Source organism: Poecilia latipinna, unplaced genomic scaffold, assembly GCF_001443285.1.
Source record: "Poecilia latipinna isolate Pla-1442-1.1 unplaced genomic scaffold, P_latipinna-1.0 Scaffold879, whole genome shotgun sequence".
NCBI lineage: Eukaryota > Metazoa > Chordata > Actinopteri > Cyprinodontiformes > Poeciliidae > Poecilia > Poecilia latipinna.
This window is the reverse complement of record NW_015113495.1, coordinates 276503-291683: the sequence shown is the minus strand read 5'-3', so window position 1 is coordinate 291683 and position 15181 is coordinate 276503. Positions and strand designations below refer to the sequence as shown.

The window sequence follows — 15181 nt, the reverse complement described above, 5'->3', positions numbered from 1 at the left end:
TTACAGTGTAAAATTACTCTCATTATTTTTTTTTACAATCCTCACCACAGATGTTCAGCTTTTGAGCTCTGGATTGCGCATGAGAAGCGACAAACTCTGGGGAGCCCCCTGTTGGCCTGGAGGTCACTTACAGCTACTTTGTTTAAGTATGCCTTGGGCTGGGTCAATTCAAATAATGGAAACCATCTTTTGTCAGCCGTCTTTTCCTATTTTAAATGTTTATTTAATGATGGGAGGTAACTAAAGAAAAAAATAAATAAATAAAATACAAGTCACATTTTCACAAACTACAAATTTCCACAGATTTTTACTAAGCCTTGATTGAAGCACAGGGAAGGACTCTTACAGACATTGCAAAGCACTTCTGGGGCAACATCTGCAGAAGCAATCTGGGTCACAGTACATCACATTTAGTGCTCAAGCGCCACAACAAACATTAAGACCCTTTACAAGACGATAACAAGAGCACTAAATCAGGAAAAACAGACGCAAGGAATGAAGCAGGAACATGTTTGGTTTCATAAACAACTCTTTAAGTCTGAGTTAGTTACTCCACAGTGACAACTTGCTTTAATTTAACTTGAGTAAATCCAAAAAAAAGAAAAAAAAGTCACAAACGAAGTAAAAAGTATTTTTCAAACGATTAATCAAAATGACTGGAGAACACTTGGTGCTGATCAGTCATGTTTTATAGCATTATGCTCTATTTTTTTAAACAATAATAAAACAGTCCTTAAGCATTTATTCACTTGTTCCTGACCCATTCGTCATACTTTATTTTAACATCTAATCATATTTAAGAGATAAAGTAAATCTTTTTTTGTACATTTTCTCTCACATTTTATCCTCCACTTGACCGAACGATGATGCAAAACCGATATCAGTCCCTTACAGTGTTTGTGAAATATCACTGGTTGTTTGCTGAATCCTTTATAAAAATAGTTTCGCAGTCACAAAAATACACAGAAAACAACACAATGACATGATAAATTACCAATGCAAACACCTGCTCCAACTATACATATATTTAAACCCATATGTCAACGTGTACATGTAGTGCCTTGTAGAAGTTTTCACACATTTTGTCACATTAAAGCCCTTTGCTGCGACTTTAAACCTACACAAAGAACGGCATGAGTGTTTTAAAAAGTCCTCTTTGCAGGGTTTCCCCTAAAAATATGTCACAACGAAATTGATCTTTTTGGCCCACATGCAAAACTGTGTGATGAAAACTAACACTGAACACACCATCCCCTCAGTGACAAACGGTGGTGGCAGTATCATGCTGCAGGGGGTGAAAAGTGGTTCTAAACAGCGTTAACTCTGGGGAACTGAAATTAAAAGGCACAACATCGTACAATTTGCAAACCATCTACCCTTTTCCCCAAACGTCTGCGCCTCGTTGTGACGGCCTGTCCCGCAAAACCTCAGTAAGACACGATAAAGTCTGAGCTGACGGAGTGTGAAACGGTTCAAAGGAGGTGGATACTTTTGCAAGACTTCATCTCCTAAAGTCACATGTTACGTTACATGCACATGTTCGTCTCTCCTGAGGCATGTGGCTCAAACATTTCAATACGGCATCAGAACGTTGTGCTGCAAGCTGTCAGAGGATACTTAACCGCGGTGGTAACTGCACAGGCTGAGAGATCGTTGAGAGCCGCTGTATATTTTTCTGACCTTCGTAAAGCAGTCCCTGAGAGGAGTTTTCTGGTACAGCGCTCAATATTTGACGTCGGAAACCGACAGAAGTGGGCTGAACACCGTGTGACTCTGCACTCATCATAAATACAGTGCGTTGTTCTTTAAATACAACATTTCCTACAAACACAATTCATCAGCGCAGGGCCAGTCCTAACAACAGGCTATAAATACAGTACTTTCCCCGTTAGCAAGCACTTAAATCCTTCAAAGATCCTCTCTGATATGTTGAGAAAACATAGCCAGAGACAACTACAACTATATATTATTTTTCAGTATTTGTGTGTTTTTAAATAATAAATTATACTTTATTATTGTACGTGGGCTTTATTCACAATTAAAGGAGCCAAACACAAACGAGAACTAGCTCTCACAGGCTCGGTCCGCCGTTAAACGTACCCTTTACAACGCAGTAAACCCAATTTACAAGTTATTTCCATAAAAAGCGTCCCTCGTTCTGCGCGACAAAGTTTTAAAACCGTGACAAGTGGCACAGAAAGCCTTACGGCTGCTCCATTTCAAAACAGAGCAGCTCTTATCTGTACCAGTAAACTGTGGATTATTGAGGCCTCTGGTTACAAATCATGAGCCCTTATAGTGACTTCTTGATTGGATTACTTACAGCAGATCATGTCTGTTCAGCCAGAAGACGCCACAGTAGGTACTGGTGAAAGGACCAGCGAAGCTGCGCCGTGGAATTCAGTCCGTCGTGAGCCGACCGGCTGTGTGCGGCCTGTGCTTTCTGAGGATTCATCCAAAAACAAAATTACAGTGCCTTTATTTAGAGTTTATTTTATTAAAGCTGGATTTGATGCTGCCGCTTCAGGCTTTTTTTTTTACTTCTTCTTCTGTGTAATAGCAAATCTGTTTACAATTCTAAAAAGTACACCACCTATTTGTTACACCGTATAAGTGAAGCGGACTAGATGACCGTGATGCGGTAGTTGGGGTCGTTTGCCGAGCTGGAGCCGTCGGTTTTGACCACGGTGACCTTGGAGGAGTGCTGCGAGCTGTGCAGCGCGCTCTGCCGGCTGCACAGGCGCTCGCGGTAGTTCTGGGCGAAGATGAGCAGCATGAGCGGGTTGATGCAACTGTGCGAGTAGCTGAGGCAGATGCTGATATTGTACGCGTAGACGAAGGCGATGGTGGGCCGGTTGTTGCTCAGGTTGATCACCTGGATGACGTGGTAGGGCGACCAGCAGATCAGGAACAAGGCGATGACCATCAGTACCATTTTGGTGGCCCTCTTGGCCCACACCGACTGCTTGCGCTTGACGCGGCGGATGGAGCTGAACACGTGGTAGAGGGTGAGCGAGTAGAAGGTGCTGATGATGATGAGCGGGATGATGAAGCCCAGGATGGATTGGTAGAGCGTGTACCAGTACATGTCCTCCGGCCCGTCCAGGTACATCATGCACACCTCCATGTGCTCCCTGCGGATCACCTTGACGTAGATCATGACGGGCACGGTGAGGAGGACGCTGCCCAGCCACACCAGCAAGTTGATTACGATGGTCCACTGGACGGTCCGCCGCTCTGAGCTGGGATGCACAATGGCGATATACCTGGCAGGAAGACATTAAGATTTTTACACCATGAAAAAGAGAATAAAGATGATTTTTTTTTTCTCCAGTGCATGACAAAGATTCTTAGGCAGTCATGTTAATGCTGGAGGATCTTGAAATCAGGACCCGCAGTGATGCGGGTCCTGACTGCACTACATTAAAATTTCCTTTCTCTGTCTTGATGAAAAGCTTATTTGTTAGGAAGTGCTTGCAGATTTATAATAAGATTAGACTTGGCTGCTTTTATTGCAGGGAGCTGGAAAACCATGCAAGAAAAAGAGCAGTTTAAGTGCGGTAAATTATATACACCCATCCACCTTTTAGTGTTGTGTCGCCGTCTTTGTTAAGATTTTCTATGACAACAATTTTGCAATTTTCTAAATGACATTCTGCTGAAGTTTTAATAGCTGGGAAGATTCTAAAGGACGAATAGGAAAAGGAAAATGACTCTTTACGTGCTTGAAAGAAGACCTATTGTGATAAATTCATTTTTTGCAGGATTTTATACTTCCATTTGAGTCTCTACAGCTTCTAAACAATCCGAGTGTCACTTAAAAATAACCACCAAGCCCTTTTCTGGCAAACAAGTTCATGTCTCTTTGGTGACTTGAAAACGATTTCAAATCTCCCCACTTGTTAAGTCACAAATGGCCGGCACTGCCCCATTTACTACCAACCTCAGCCAAGCCCAGCGCCTCACCTATAGCAACCCAAGCAGAGATGAACTGAACAATGGCTGCTGGAAAAGACAAGTGTTTTGTTTTTGCATCTCGATGGTTGTGCAGGAAGCTCTACTTCTTCTGCTTCTAGGTCTGACTAAAGGTTAAAGGTGCATGGTTGCATGAAGGTACATATGTGTGCAGCAAGGTTTAGTTGGGCTTGGCCAACTAAACCTTGTTTAAAAGTCTTATCACTTTTTTATATTTAAAGTGATAAGAGGTCCTAAAAAAGCTCATTCTGAAAGCTAAAAAAGGTAGAACTGATCGGGGAAAGTCTCTTTGAGGATTATTTTTTTCATAAAATATAGTGAACATGTTTTGTTTAGCCCTCAGACCTTTCCAAGGAATCGTAATAGGTCCCCTTTAATGAAGAGAAACTAAAACAGATTTATTTCTATTTCCATGATGGTCAAATTACAAAAAATAAAAAAAAACACTTTTCTTGGAATGCTCATTGTCTTTTCTAGCAGAAAAATTCCCTAAAACATCTGATCAATATTTAGCCAAATGTGCAATTTAAAGTGTTTGAATTTATAACATCCAGCAAGAAAACATGTCCAAAGACATGAACATGAGCATTTTAGGTTCATTTCAAACTTAAAATGCTGGTTTTGCGAGGCTTTACAAGTCACAACAGTTTTACTATCTCATTTTGTATTGAAAGCCGTTTTAATTTTGCACTTCAAAGCCGTCCTCTACTCTAAATCAGGTGAGGATTACACTCTTCCTTCAAACTGCTGCTTATAACATCTTGGTTTAAAGGTGACGTAGATAAGGTTAGAGAAGTGTTTGATGATTTTAAGAGGCTTTCTATGTCTGTGTGTATAAAAACAGAAAACAAATTACAGGTTTCAAGATGGCTGGATTTTCGTTTTCATGATTTCATGACTGACAGTATAAGAGTTGTTTACTGAACAGATCCTCTCACAAGACACAATTTGCTGGATAATGACCCTCTGGAAATCTATATAGTGCAGCGTTCATGCTCCGAGGCCGACCCCTGCTCCAGGTGTTCCTGTGAAACTGATCCTTATCAGTTCAGAATGACCAATATAATTGTTCCTGATGTCCTGAGATGGTAAACATGGAACCTGGGTCATTTATTTAGAGAACATTATGTGTTGCATAACAGCCTGTGTTGTAACTCTTGCAGTACTATTTAAAAAAACAAACAAAAACAAAAAACATGAAACTTCACTGACATCCACTCATATATCCAGCTTAAAATAAAAATCAATTATAGGGGCTACTGGATATTAGATATAAAAGCTATTCTGGTTTTAATAGCCCACGTCAATTTGGAAAAATAATGTTTACTGTCAGACGTTAAAAACTGCGTTTTGATTTGCATCCCTAAACACAAAACCAGTTTTCAACTGATGACACGTCCAGCGAACCACAGATGATTCCCAGATGGAGAAAACTTGTAACAGCGACTGAGTGAAGAGGTCACCAAAGTGCCCAGAGTGGCATCTAAACCAGTGCATGGCTGGATCTGTCCAACATGGCTGAACTGAAGTAAATCTGCCAAGAAGAGAGAAGCGAAGAATTCCTCAACAAAAATTGTGAAAGTCTGATTGCCAGTGAAATCCTTGATGGCATTAGTCGGGGTGGAACAACCCAACAACCCGAGGGTGCTGCTATTATTTTGTGTCTTATCACTTAATGAATTAGAAAACTGCATTAGCGGTATTTACATAATCTAGTCTGGCATTAAATTTACTCTGATGAAACATGGAAGCGAGTCAGCAAAAAGAAAACAAATCTATAAAGCACTGTATGAGTTGTATTGTGAATATATATGTGATTTTGGTGTGAAACTGGAAGCTATCTTAAGACTAGTGATTCAGAGAGCTTCTGTGTTGGAGTGAAAATTAATGTTTGAACAAAGCTTTAGTTAGAAAAAGTGTAATTCCCAAAGTCAAGTCTGCCAACAAGCTTTATGCTGAACACGTCATTGGATGTCACATTTAAGCTGTGGTTGCAATGGAAAAAGTTTTAGAAAACAATGCAAACATTTATTGCTGTTTCACTGATATTTCATTTTCATCTCAAACCAATTCTTCTGTTTTTTTTTATTATTTATTTTTTTTTTTTTTTACTGGTTTGGACAGATCAAAAAATAAATGTAATAATTAAAAGTAAACCAATGCAGTTGAGTTGGAAAGTTTTAAATAAATGGTTGGAATTTGACTAATTTATGAAACTTTTAGCAATAACATAACTTCTTCTCAGAAACTTGTTTCGACAAATATACTTTAAATTTAAACAGTTTGTTTTGTTAGTGCATTTAAAAAATCCAATTCAGAAAATGTATTCTTTTTTTGTTGCATTCAAGTCTGTTTTTGATCATTTTTTGCATATCGTTCCCACGTTTTTATGCTTCCATTGCCCCTACATAACATTATTAAATAAGCTGACGTACCGAGAGTGAAGTTACCACTTACCGGTCAATGCACAGCACTGTAACTATCCCCACGGTGGTGAACTGGTTGCTGACATCCACCACCACCACCGCCTTGCACATAAAGTTTCCGAAGACCCACTGCCTGTCCCTGACCAGCTGGTGGATGTTGAAGGGCATCACCAGCAGGAACAGCATGTCAGCTATGGCCAAGTTGAGCACGTAGATGTCCGAGACCATCTTCTTCTTGCACGCTGCGACCGCGTAGATCACCAGCGCGTTGGCGATGACTCCGACGGAGCACAGGATGCCATAGATGGAGGGGAAAATGTGCATGAAGGTGGTGATGTCGATGGGGCTGTAAGGCGCGGCAGACGTAGTTAAACATGACAAATCACTAAAGTTGGACGACGATATGTTTTCGCAGATAATGTCGGTCTCGTTCATCTTTAGGTGTCCGCTTTACAAAAACTCGCAGACTACGGCTGCCGTCTGCTCTCCAAACTTGTGCGTAAAACTTGCTCACTTTCCCCGTTAGAGGCGCCAATCCGCGTCAGATTTTGCATGAAAAAGTAAAATAAATAAATAAATAAAACGAAAAAACGTACGAGCGAGGATGACTACTTGAGCAACAGATGGCATATGAACCAGCTGTGATCTGGCCAGTAACTGCGCTCAGCTGCTGCTCCAAACGCGCCGAGAGCCTCAGTGGACGCGCAGCTCCCCTCCCTTCTGTGATCCCATGTGGGTTGTGTGTGTGTGGGGGTGTGTGTGTGTGTGTGTGACATAAGCAAGTGAAAAGAATGCTTTTGAACTGGACATCAACCCCAACTTCAAAGTCAAATCTCATTTTATTGGATGAACTCCATTTTTTTTTTCTTTTGCACGACTACACAAATGCACTAAAAAAGCGTTTCACAGGATCTTCCACCCCAATATAATCAGTCAATAATATGTGTGGTTAGTTTATATTTTCTGCTGCTAGATTAGGATTAGATTGGGATCTTTAGATTAAACTGAATTCATTCTCATATAATGTATTTCTCTGCAGTTCCTGTGCACCTCATATAATTAATACACTTTTAATTTCAATCAATAAATCTTCAGATTCATTCAGTTAGACAATGTCTAATAGCATCAATAGGAACAACAACAAAAAAAAGTCCCTCTCTCTCATGGATGTGGTAAACGGCAGTGGTGGCCACCATTAGGCTGGATGTGAGGACACTGCTGCACCACCCACTGCTCTTCTGGCTGTGACACTTTAAAACACTCATCGCCATCCAAGAAAAATTGAGTTTCCACTCTCCTACAGCCCCTTTACATCCTTCTGCAATACAAAGCACCAGCGATGAGCTGCTTTTCAAGTATAACAATCAATTTCTTTTTACGTGTATCTTCAAAATCTTGTATTCAAATGTAATTCGAAAGCACAAGATGTACTAGAAGCTGGACTGCTGGTGAGGAGTCTGACATTTCTCTATAATGCAGAATGGTTATTGTGGTTATTCTCTCAGTTTTTAGGGCACAGATTTACAATCCCATGCGTTACCCTTTACAATTTTAAAACAAAAACAAGCTATTTCATGAGGACAGGATGGAGCGACATGAAGGAGACCGTGCTTGCAGCACATGCATCTTATGTAAGGTGTAACATCTTATCTTAGCTCCTCCTGTTCCAGCTTTATGTGGTTTACAAGACGCGTCTGAAATTGGAACATTGCTGGAAAGCTAATTGATTTCTCAAAATAATTTCCTAAGGTAAAACTCATTTAATGGATTGAGTCATTGCACAGTAGGAGATAAGCTTAACGCATTTATTGTCCGCAGTTTTAATGAACATGGCTTCCTCTGATAATTTCACTATTGCATGAGACAATTAAAAATAAATATCCCGTTCTGCTGCTGTCAAGCCCGGGACACTCGTGTAACTAAATGAGATTTTTAATCTAAGTAAGACTTATTTGTTTTAATGCATGTTAAATAAAGATTAAATAATAATAATAATAATAATAATAATAATAATAATAATAATAATAATAATAATAATAATAAAAGAGAAACAGGTGTTTTAACACAGAATTGCAGCTCAACTGAGAAGCATAAGCAGTTACTACTCAGTACCTTTACTCAATAGTTGGCAGGAGCTTTTTTTATTTTTCATGAATTACTGCATCAATATTAGGTCAGTTATGGAGTTTGGTGTATCTCTTTCTTCTCACAATAATCCATCGATTCTCAATGAGGATTAGGTCAAGTGAGTTTGCTGACCCGTCCAGCACAGTAATCCAATGTTCAATAAAACAGGTACTGCTACTTTCAACGACGACCTGCTGTTAAAAAAAACAAACAAACAAAAAAAACATATCAGTGCCTCCATAAAGCTTGTCAGCAGAGGGAAGCACAAAGTCCTCCAAAGTATTTTGGTGGATGTCTTTGAAGATGTTGGACCAACAGCAGCAGATCATCACTGATTGTGGGAATTTCTCACTGAACCTGACGTTTATTTCTTCCGTTTTTCTGTCACACTCTTCAGGTACAGACTGGGACTGAAAAACAACCTTGGAGTTTATTTCGCCGCAGTCGCCTGTGGCAACATGCAAATGTTGCTGGTGTTTCTATCACTGGCTTGGCATAAAATATTGGTTCATGTGACAGAAACATCTGAAATGTATTTCTATTCTATTACAATCTATTTTATTTGTTTGATGTCATTTTCTGAGAACTGCAGTTTGGGTTTCTGTTTGCTCTGCAGCCCCAATACACACACACAGACAATGCTACTGAAATTCAACTACACAGAAGATCTTTTTTTTTTTTTTTAGAAATCTATAAGCATTGATTTTTTTTTTTATAATTATACAACAAAAAGATTGCCAACAAATTTGGAGTTTTAAAACTGAGTAAAGATTGAATCTGTAGTGTGTCATTTGGCAACTAATTTAAGAGAAATACAGAAAAATTGACATATCTGATTTAAATATGTCAAAATATAAAATGTGAGAAAAACAAAACTGTGGAATTTTTTCGGCTCCTTTTAGGATTTTAAGAAGATCATTCCACATAGCCTTTACACTCCCCTCTTATTTCTCTTCACTGTTCTTTCACCTTAAACTACTTCAGCGTAACATGATGTTTTTTGAAGTGAATGTCTGAGAGCCTCATGTCAAAAATGTAATTTTCTTCTGAGCGTGTTCTGATATTACTGGTGCATGTTTAAAGAACAGGAGTCAAGCTGTCGCAGTGTGAAACACAGACAGGTTGAGACGGCGAATGAACGGGAACTATTTAATGGAAAAAATGAAAATAATTTACCAAAAAAAATAAATAAATAATGATAATAATAATAAAGGACATTACAGGACATTACAGGGACCCAGATCAGAGCAACAAACAGAGACCATGCACATGCAAGTAAAACAGGGGACAACAGGAGGATCAAGCAAGTGAAAGAAAAGTGGCTTCATACTGGGAGTTCGGATGCTGGAACAACGGACAGAGAGAGAGAGAGAGAAATAAAGATGGCACAAAAGAGCGCGGGGGAGTAAACATTCCCAGGGTTTCTGGGAAATCACATCTAACCAAGACAAAAGCCTACTAAGCACAAGAAATATGTACAGCAAAACACATAATGGGAATAAAACAACTAAGACTGGAGCGAACTAAGATAACGCAGAAACAAGACTGATCTAATGAAAACTCAACGACTCAAGATCCCGACATCAGTTCTGCTGCAGAGAGGAGCTTTGCTGCAGAGCTTTCTTGGCTCGGTTCTGCTTGCACCCCAGGGTTTAATCACCCAGGAGACCAGGTAACATAAGGAGCTGTAGGATCTTTGTTTCTTGCTGGATTATTAACCGTTCTTGCAGTCTCTAGCCCTTCTGCAACTTGTTCTGATGATGTAGCCTTCTCTAGTGACGTCATGAACATCTTTGACTCTCGACTTGATTTATTTTCCAGTGATCTCGGCTTCTCTCCTCCTCCAGGCCTCTTAAGATGCACTTGTGGACAAGACAGCCTGCCCACCTGTCTCCTCCTGGTCCGATTCCCTCTGCTCCTCACCTGCCTGCCCCGATCTCCACCATCAGACTCACATTCTCTTTGAATCCTCAGACTCTGCGGCGTTCCCCGAACTAAACCTCTTGAGTATCTCCTTGGTCCTTGCAACACTAGAGCCCAACTTGCTCCTCCAACGCCTGCCTTCAGTCTCAAGCCACAGGAATCCGCCAATCGCCCCATTTTACCTTCTCAATTTTTGAACTCCAAATAACTTCCCTCTCTCCCCTTCAGACGAACTCGGACAACTCTAGAACGACTCCAGCCTCGCACATTCTGTCGTTGTGATTCTTGTGATTATTCTATATGATTCTTAATAAGGGTAAGGCAACGTCCACCCAACCAGAATGCATTTCAAAATATTCTTTGGACGTACAAAATAAAAAACTGCATCAGTCAAGCCTGAAGGTTTTCCTGCTTCGTTCTCAGGTCAAAAGGCAACAATCTCTCTCCTCTGAATTTAAAAGCAGAAAATTAAAAGTCCGACAGACTTCTGCCTCTAAGACACAGTTGCAGTCTGATGAGGTGATTAAATTAATTGAGCTTCGCAGATAAAAATAGCTGAACATCAGCAAAACAATAAACCTCATGTAAAGCTGCCTGATCGACTGGAGATGCGGAGAGGAGCACTAGCAGAATGAAAATTAAAGAGAGCATACCTGCAGCATCTTTTGACATGGTCAAGAGTAAAAGTTTTCTTGAAAATTTAACAGCAGTGCGTTCGTGTGGTTGAGTGGACTGCACATTAGCAGGTGAGTAGAAAATTTGCTTCGTATTTGAAAGGATAGTTGGCGTTTTACCCTTGGCTTCCGTCTTACAATTTCCAGTGAAAGACCCATTTTCCTTGACCAATTACAAGAGAACATGACCTCCTCCTCTATTTTTCATCTATTTCACACTGTGTTTTTTTTTTTTCAGCTGCAGGTGAGAACAGGTCTAATAAAATTAAATAACAGAGTGCACTTTGCAGAATTGCATAGCAAGGTTACATTTGAATTGCAAACATACTTTGAACGACACGGACGAGCTTTTCCAAGACCTGAGATGTTTCCTCCACAGACATAAAGATTTGCGTTCTTCCCTCACGTACAGGGCCGATGTGAGCTGAGCAGAGAAATCACGTCCAGCGACGATAAGCATCTGTGCCACAGAGGAAGTTATTGGATTGCCCGAAGGCATGCAATGTTTGATTTCACTGACAGCAGACTGGAACCCTTTCCAGTGCACAATAAGTCCAGGCTGTCAGGTTCACCGTCAGTAAAAGCTCAGACGCCGTAAGAAATGCGGCGCATGGCGGTGAAGGTGAACAAGGAAAGCATTCAGAAGTCCGTCCTTTTCATCAACAAGTGCAGACAGAAAAATAACCGATTTATTTAACTGCATCAGTGAGTTCATAAATCATTGAGAGCTTGGTAGGTCGGAGACTCAACTAATGCAACATTTAAATGACTCAAATGTTTTCACTTTCGTGTGGCTCTGAAAGAAAACAACTAGGATTCGTCGTGTGCGTTATCCAACCCCACGGTCGCCTCAGTTAGTCTGACTGTTGACTCGGTTTAGGATGTCAGCCGTAGTCGTTGCATAAACCGGGTTGTAATCTCACCCGAAATCTGGTGCTTGTGATCAGTTTGTAATCTTGGGGAAATGATTTGTAACGGAGAGTGAGATGAAATCCGTCCTCTCTAATGGATCCCCTTCATAACTGATTTTTGTTGCAAAAGTCTTCACTAAGTTTCCAATAGTCAGTGTTTTTTTTTATTTTTATTGTTTGTTTTTTTATGACTTAAGCCATTATTTTTGAGAAGGTGATGATATCACACCATTTCTTAAATCACTGCAATGAATTCAGATTAGTCAAATAACAGATCTTAAAATTATGTGGTAGGTCTATGGAGCATTTCACAGAGTTTAGTCGAGACACATTTCTAAGACCTCCAGAGACTCTGGGTTCCCAGGACCTGAATTAAAGAAAGAGCCAGTTTTAAATTTTCATGTTCTTCAGCTCTGGAAAAACAAAAAACAAACAAAAAAAAAACTCCCTGAAAAGCTGAAATGTTCAGAGATATTTGGCTTATTTAATTTAGTACCGAATATATTTTTGCTAATGGTAACTTTTGATCAAAGGATCAGACTAACTTTCTATTTGATTGTCTTTCATTGATGCCTTTAATGTCTACATTTTTGCATTTGTTTGTTCTATAAAATGCTCTCATGCTGTTCATTACTTTTTGCTTTTCCTCTGATGTCTTGTAAAGAACTGGGTCATTTTCAGTATGACTGCTTCTATATGAATGCATTTATTTTGCATTTGACATTTTTCTATTAAAATGCCTTCATCAAAACCTTCTGTTTCCCAAGACACTTTCCAGAAAACACATCATCATCACCAAGGTTGTACCATCTCCATATAGTAGACTTTACACAAAGGGCTCTTGTTACGTAAACCTGTTCAAAAAAGTCTTTTCCCCGTAAAAAAAAAAAAAAAAAAAAAAATATATATATATAAAACTTACTTTAAGAAATGTTTTCAGTGGTCACAGTGTGGTTTAGCAAAGCCAAAAGGACTTAAAAGGATTGTGCATGTGGAATCCAGCATGAACTGCTGTGGACTGATATTGCCCTAAGCAGGAATACTCTTTTTTTTTCCTTTTTTTTTTTTTTTTTTTTTAAAGTTTTGCAAAACAAAGCCGATGCCCCGACTGATGTGAGAAGAGGTTAGAGGGTCTTAGCTCCCATTTGCACAGTGGCCAGCAGCGGCGGTCAGTGTTTGCCACCCAGTTAACCTTTTGGGTGTGAGAGTGTGTATCTGTGTGAATGTCAGGAAGCGCTCCACCGGAAAGGAGCATTGATGCTATGTAACGCGGCCGTCATTACATAAATAATCACCTAAAAACTGGTAAATGACTGTTTGTTTAATTGGCTTTGATTTCATAGAGGTTAAATAGGATGAATCAGTCTTGATCATAAATGTTAAAATATGCTCACGCAGATTTTTTTTCATAGTAACAGAGTAAACATCTTATATTCTTACTTCTTAACCCTGTTTCGTTTCAGTACTATTGCTATTTTTTGTAGTTTCCTGAGTGATTCGTTTTTCAGAAATGCATTTCCTCAACCATAAAGCAGCAAAGTGATGAATCACCCCAAATTAGTCAACAGCATATAAAAGCAAGTTTTACATACTACCTTAAAGAAGAGCGTTTATAGCACACAGGTGATATCAAGTGTCATTCTTTCACGTTAGCGGTACTACTTCTTGTAGCATCTCAGAAAAATGATGTGTCACTTTAAGAGTGAGAAGACAAACATAAAGCTGCTATTTGTATAAACGTGCAAAATTTGGTGGCTGTTATACGTCCACAGTCGATCTTGTGTTGTCAGTGTTGCGTGGTTCCAGTTCCCAAACGTCTTTTTGTGCTTGCATAAATCCTCATTCCAAGAAATTGAAAGTATGACCACATCTCTAAGGAGATCAAGACGAAAAAAACCACAAACATTGGCTATGCAAAATCTAATCTGTAGTGGCACATCAAGCAGCTGTCAGTTAGTATTTAGGGCTTGTTTCCCCTAACATTTCCTTTTACCAGTATTTCTTTCATGGGCTAGAGTAAGCTTATGTGTGTGTTTTTGTTTTTTTTTAACAACCTCTTCCCTTTTTTTGAGTTATTTTCCTTTGAGAGCATTGTGAAAGTCTGCGATGCTTAGCGATGGATTTGGTCTCAACTTTGAAGGGAAACGTTAGAAGAGTACAAGTTTTCTCAGAATTCCATGTTTTGAATGAAGTGTTTTGTACTCCATAATGCTATAATTGCACCTTTTGAGTGACTCCATTAGCAGCCACCTACAATCATTTCTCCACGTCGATGAAGACGTCTTTTCACACCAGTGCTTTAAAGACGCACTGGTTTTTCAGGAGAAGTGAAAAACTACATTTTTCTTCCTGAAATTAAATACACAAGGTTCATGTCCTTCTCTAAAACCAAAACACTTAGCTCAGTGTTTATTCTCACATCCGCTTATTTCTCTTTTAGCATGATTAATGTGCCTCCGGGTAGTTCAGGTACAGTGAATTAATGCAATATTTCTACAGTTCTGTGGCACTGAGTCTAAGAAAATGTTTTGAAAACGTTGCCATGTTTCTTTTTCTTGATTGAAGATAATTGCTTTTAGCCCCATTAACAGTTCTCTACCAACAACTAAGAAACAACCTCATCAAGTCGCTGAAACAAGCCGTCCTCTCGTTCCAACAATAGGAAAATAAATAATCATAGAACAACACGCTCAGCTGGAGACTGGAGAGTTGTGCTCCTGGCAGGAGGGAAGGGCCCACACCTCCAAATTGCACATGTACTGTAGATGGAAGGGAGATTGAAGTGGTGGGATCTCCAGATTGCAGCTCAAATCCAATTGTGTGATTTAAAAAAAAAAGTCATCTCTTTTCATCGCCAAATTAGATTAAAAGGCTTCTCAAGGCAGAATAAGTTTTGGCGTTGGCAGTGAATCAGAGGGTTTATAATCTAATTTTACATTTGTTTCTCAGTGCGACTCATAAAAACCAGTTTCAGTTCAGAGCATTGTTGTAATTAGCCGGTGATCAGGAAAAAACAAATTAGCGAATTCTTAATTTTTTTTGCATTATTTTTTTTTTTTTTTTTTTGATTGCACAGGCCAAGACGCTTTGCCCCAGGGTCAAACTAGTTCTCAAATGTGTATGCTCATCAGTGTGTTGCATATGT

General features: G+C 39.5%; 1 protein-coding gene across 1 annotated transcript; it reads right to left on the bottom strand.

Moving 5' to 3' along the window:
* Positions 1-208: 208 nt before the first annotated feature.
* Positions 209-7087, bottom strand: mchr2b (melanin concentrating hormone receptor 2b). The gene is made up of 2 exons (XM_015048385.1): positions 6433-7087; positions 209-3266 (listed from the first exon to the last, which is right to left on the bottom strand). Exons 1-2 carry the CDS (start codon positions 6834-6836, stop codon positions 2624-2626), a joined length of 1047 nt encoding a protein of 348 aa, XP_014903871.1. The 5' UTR covers positions 6837-7087; the 3' UTR covers positions 209-2623.
* Between the last annotated feature and the right edge of the window lie 8094 nt (positions 7088-15181).

Coding starts and splice junctions, on each gene's coding strand:
- mchr2b (XM_015048385.1), bottom strand. CDS start 6,836: ATGAACGAGACCGACATTATCTGCGAAAACATATCGTCGTCCAACTTT. Junction 3,267..6,432: donor ACAGTGCTGTGCATTGACCG/GTAAGTGGTAAC, acceptor TCTTCCTGCCAG/GTATATCGCCATTGTGCATC.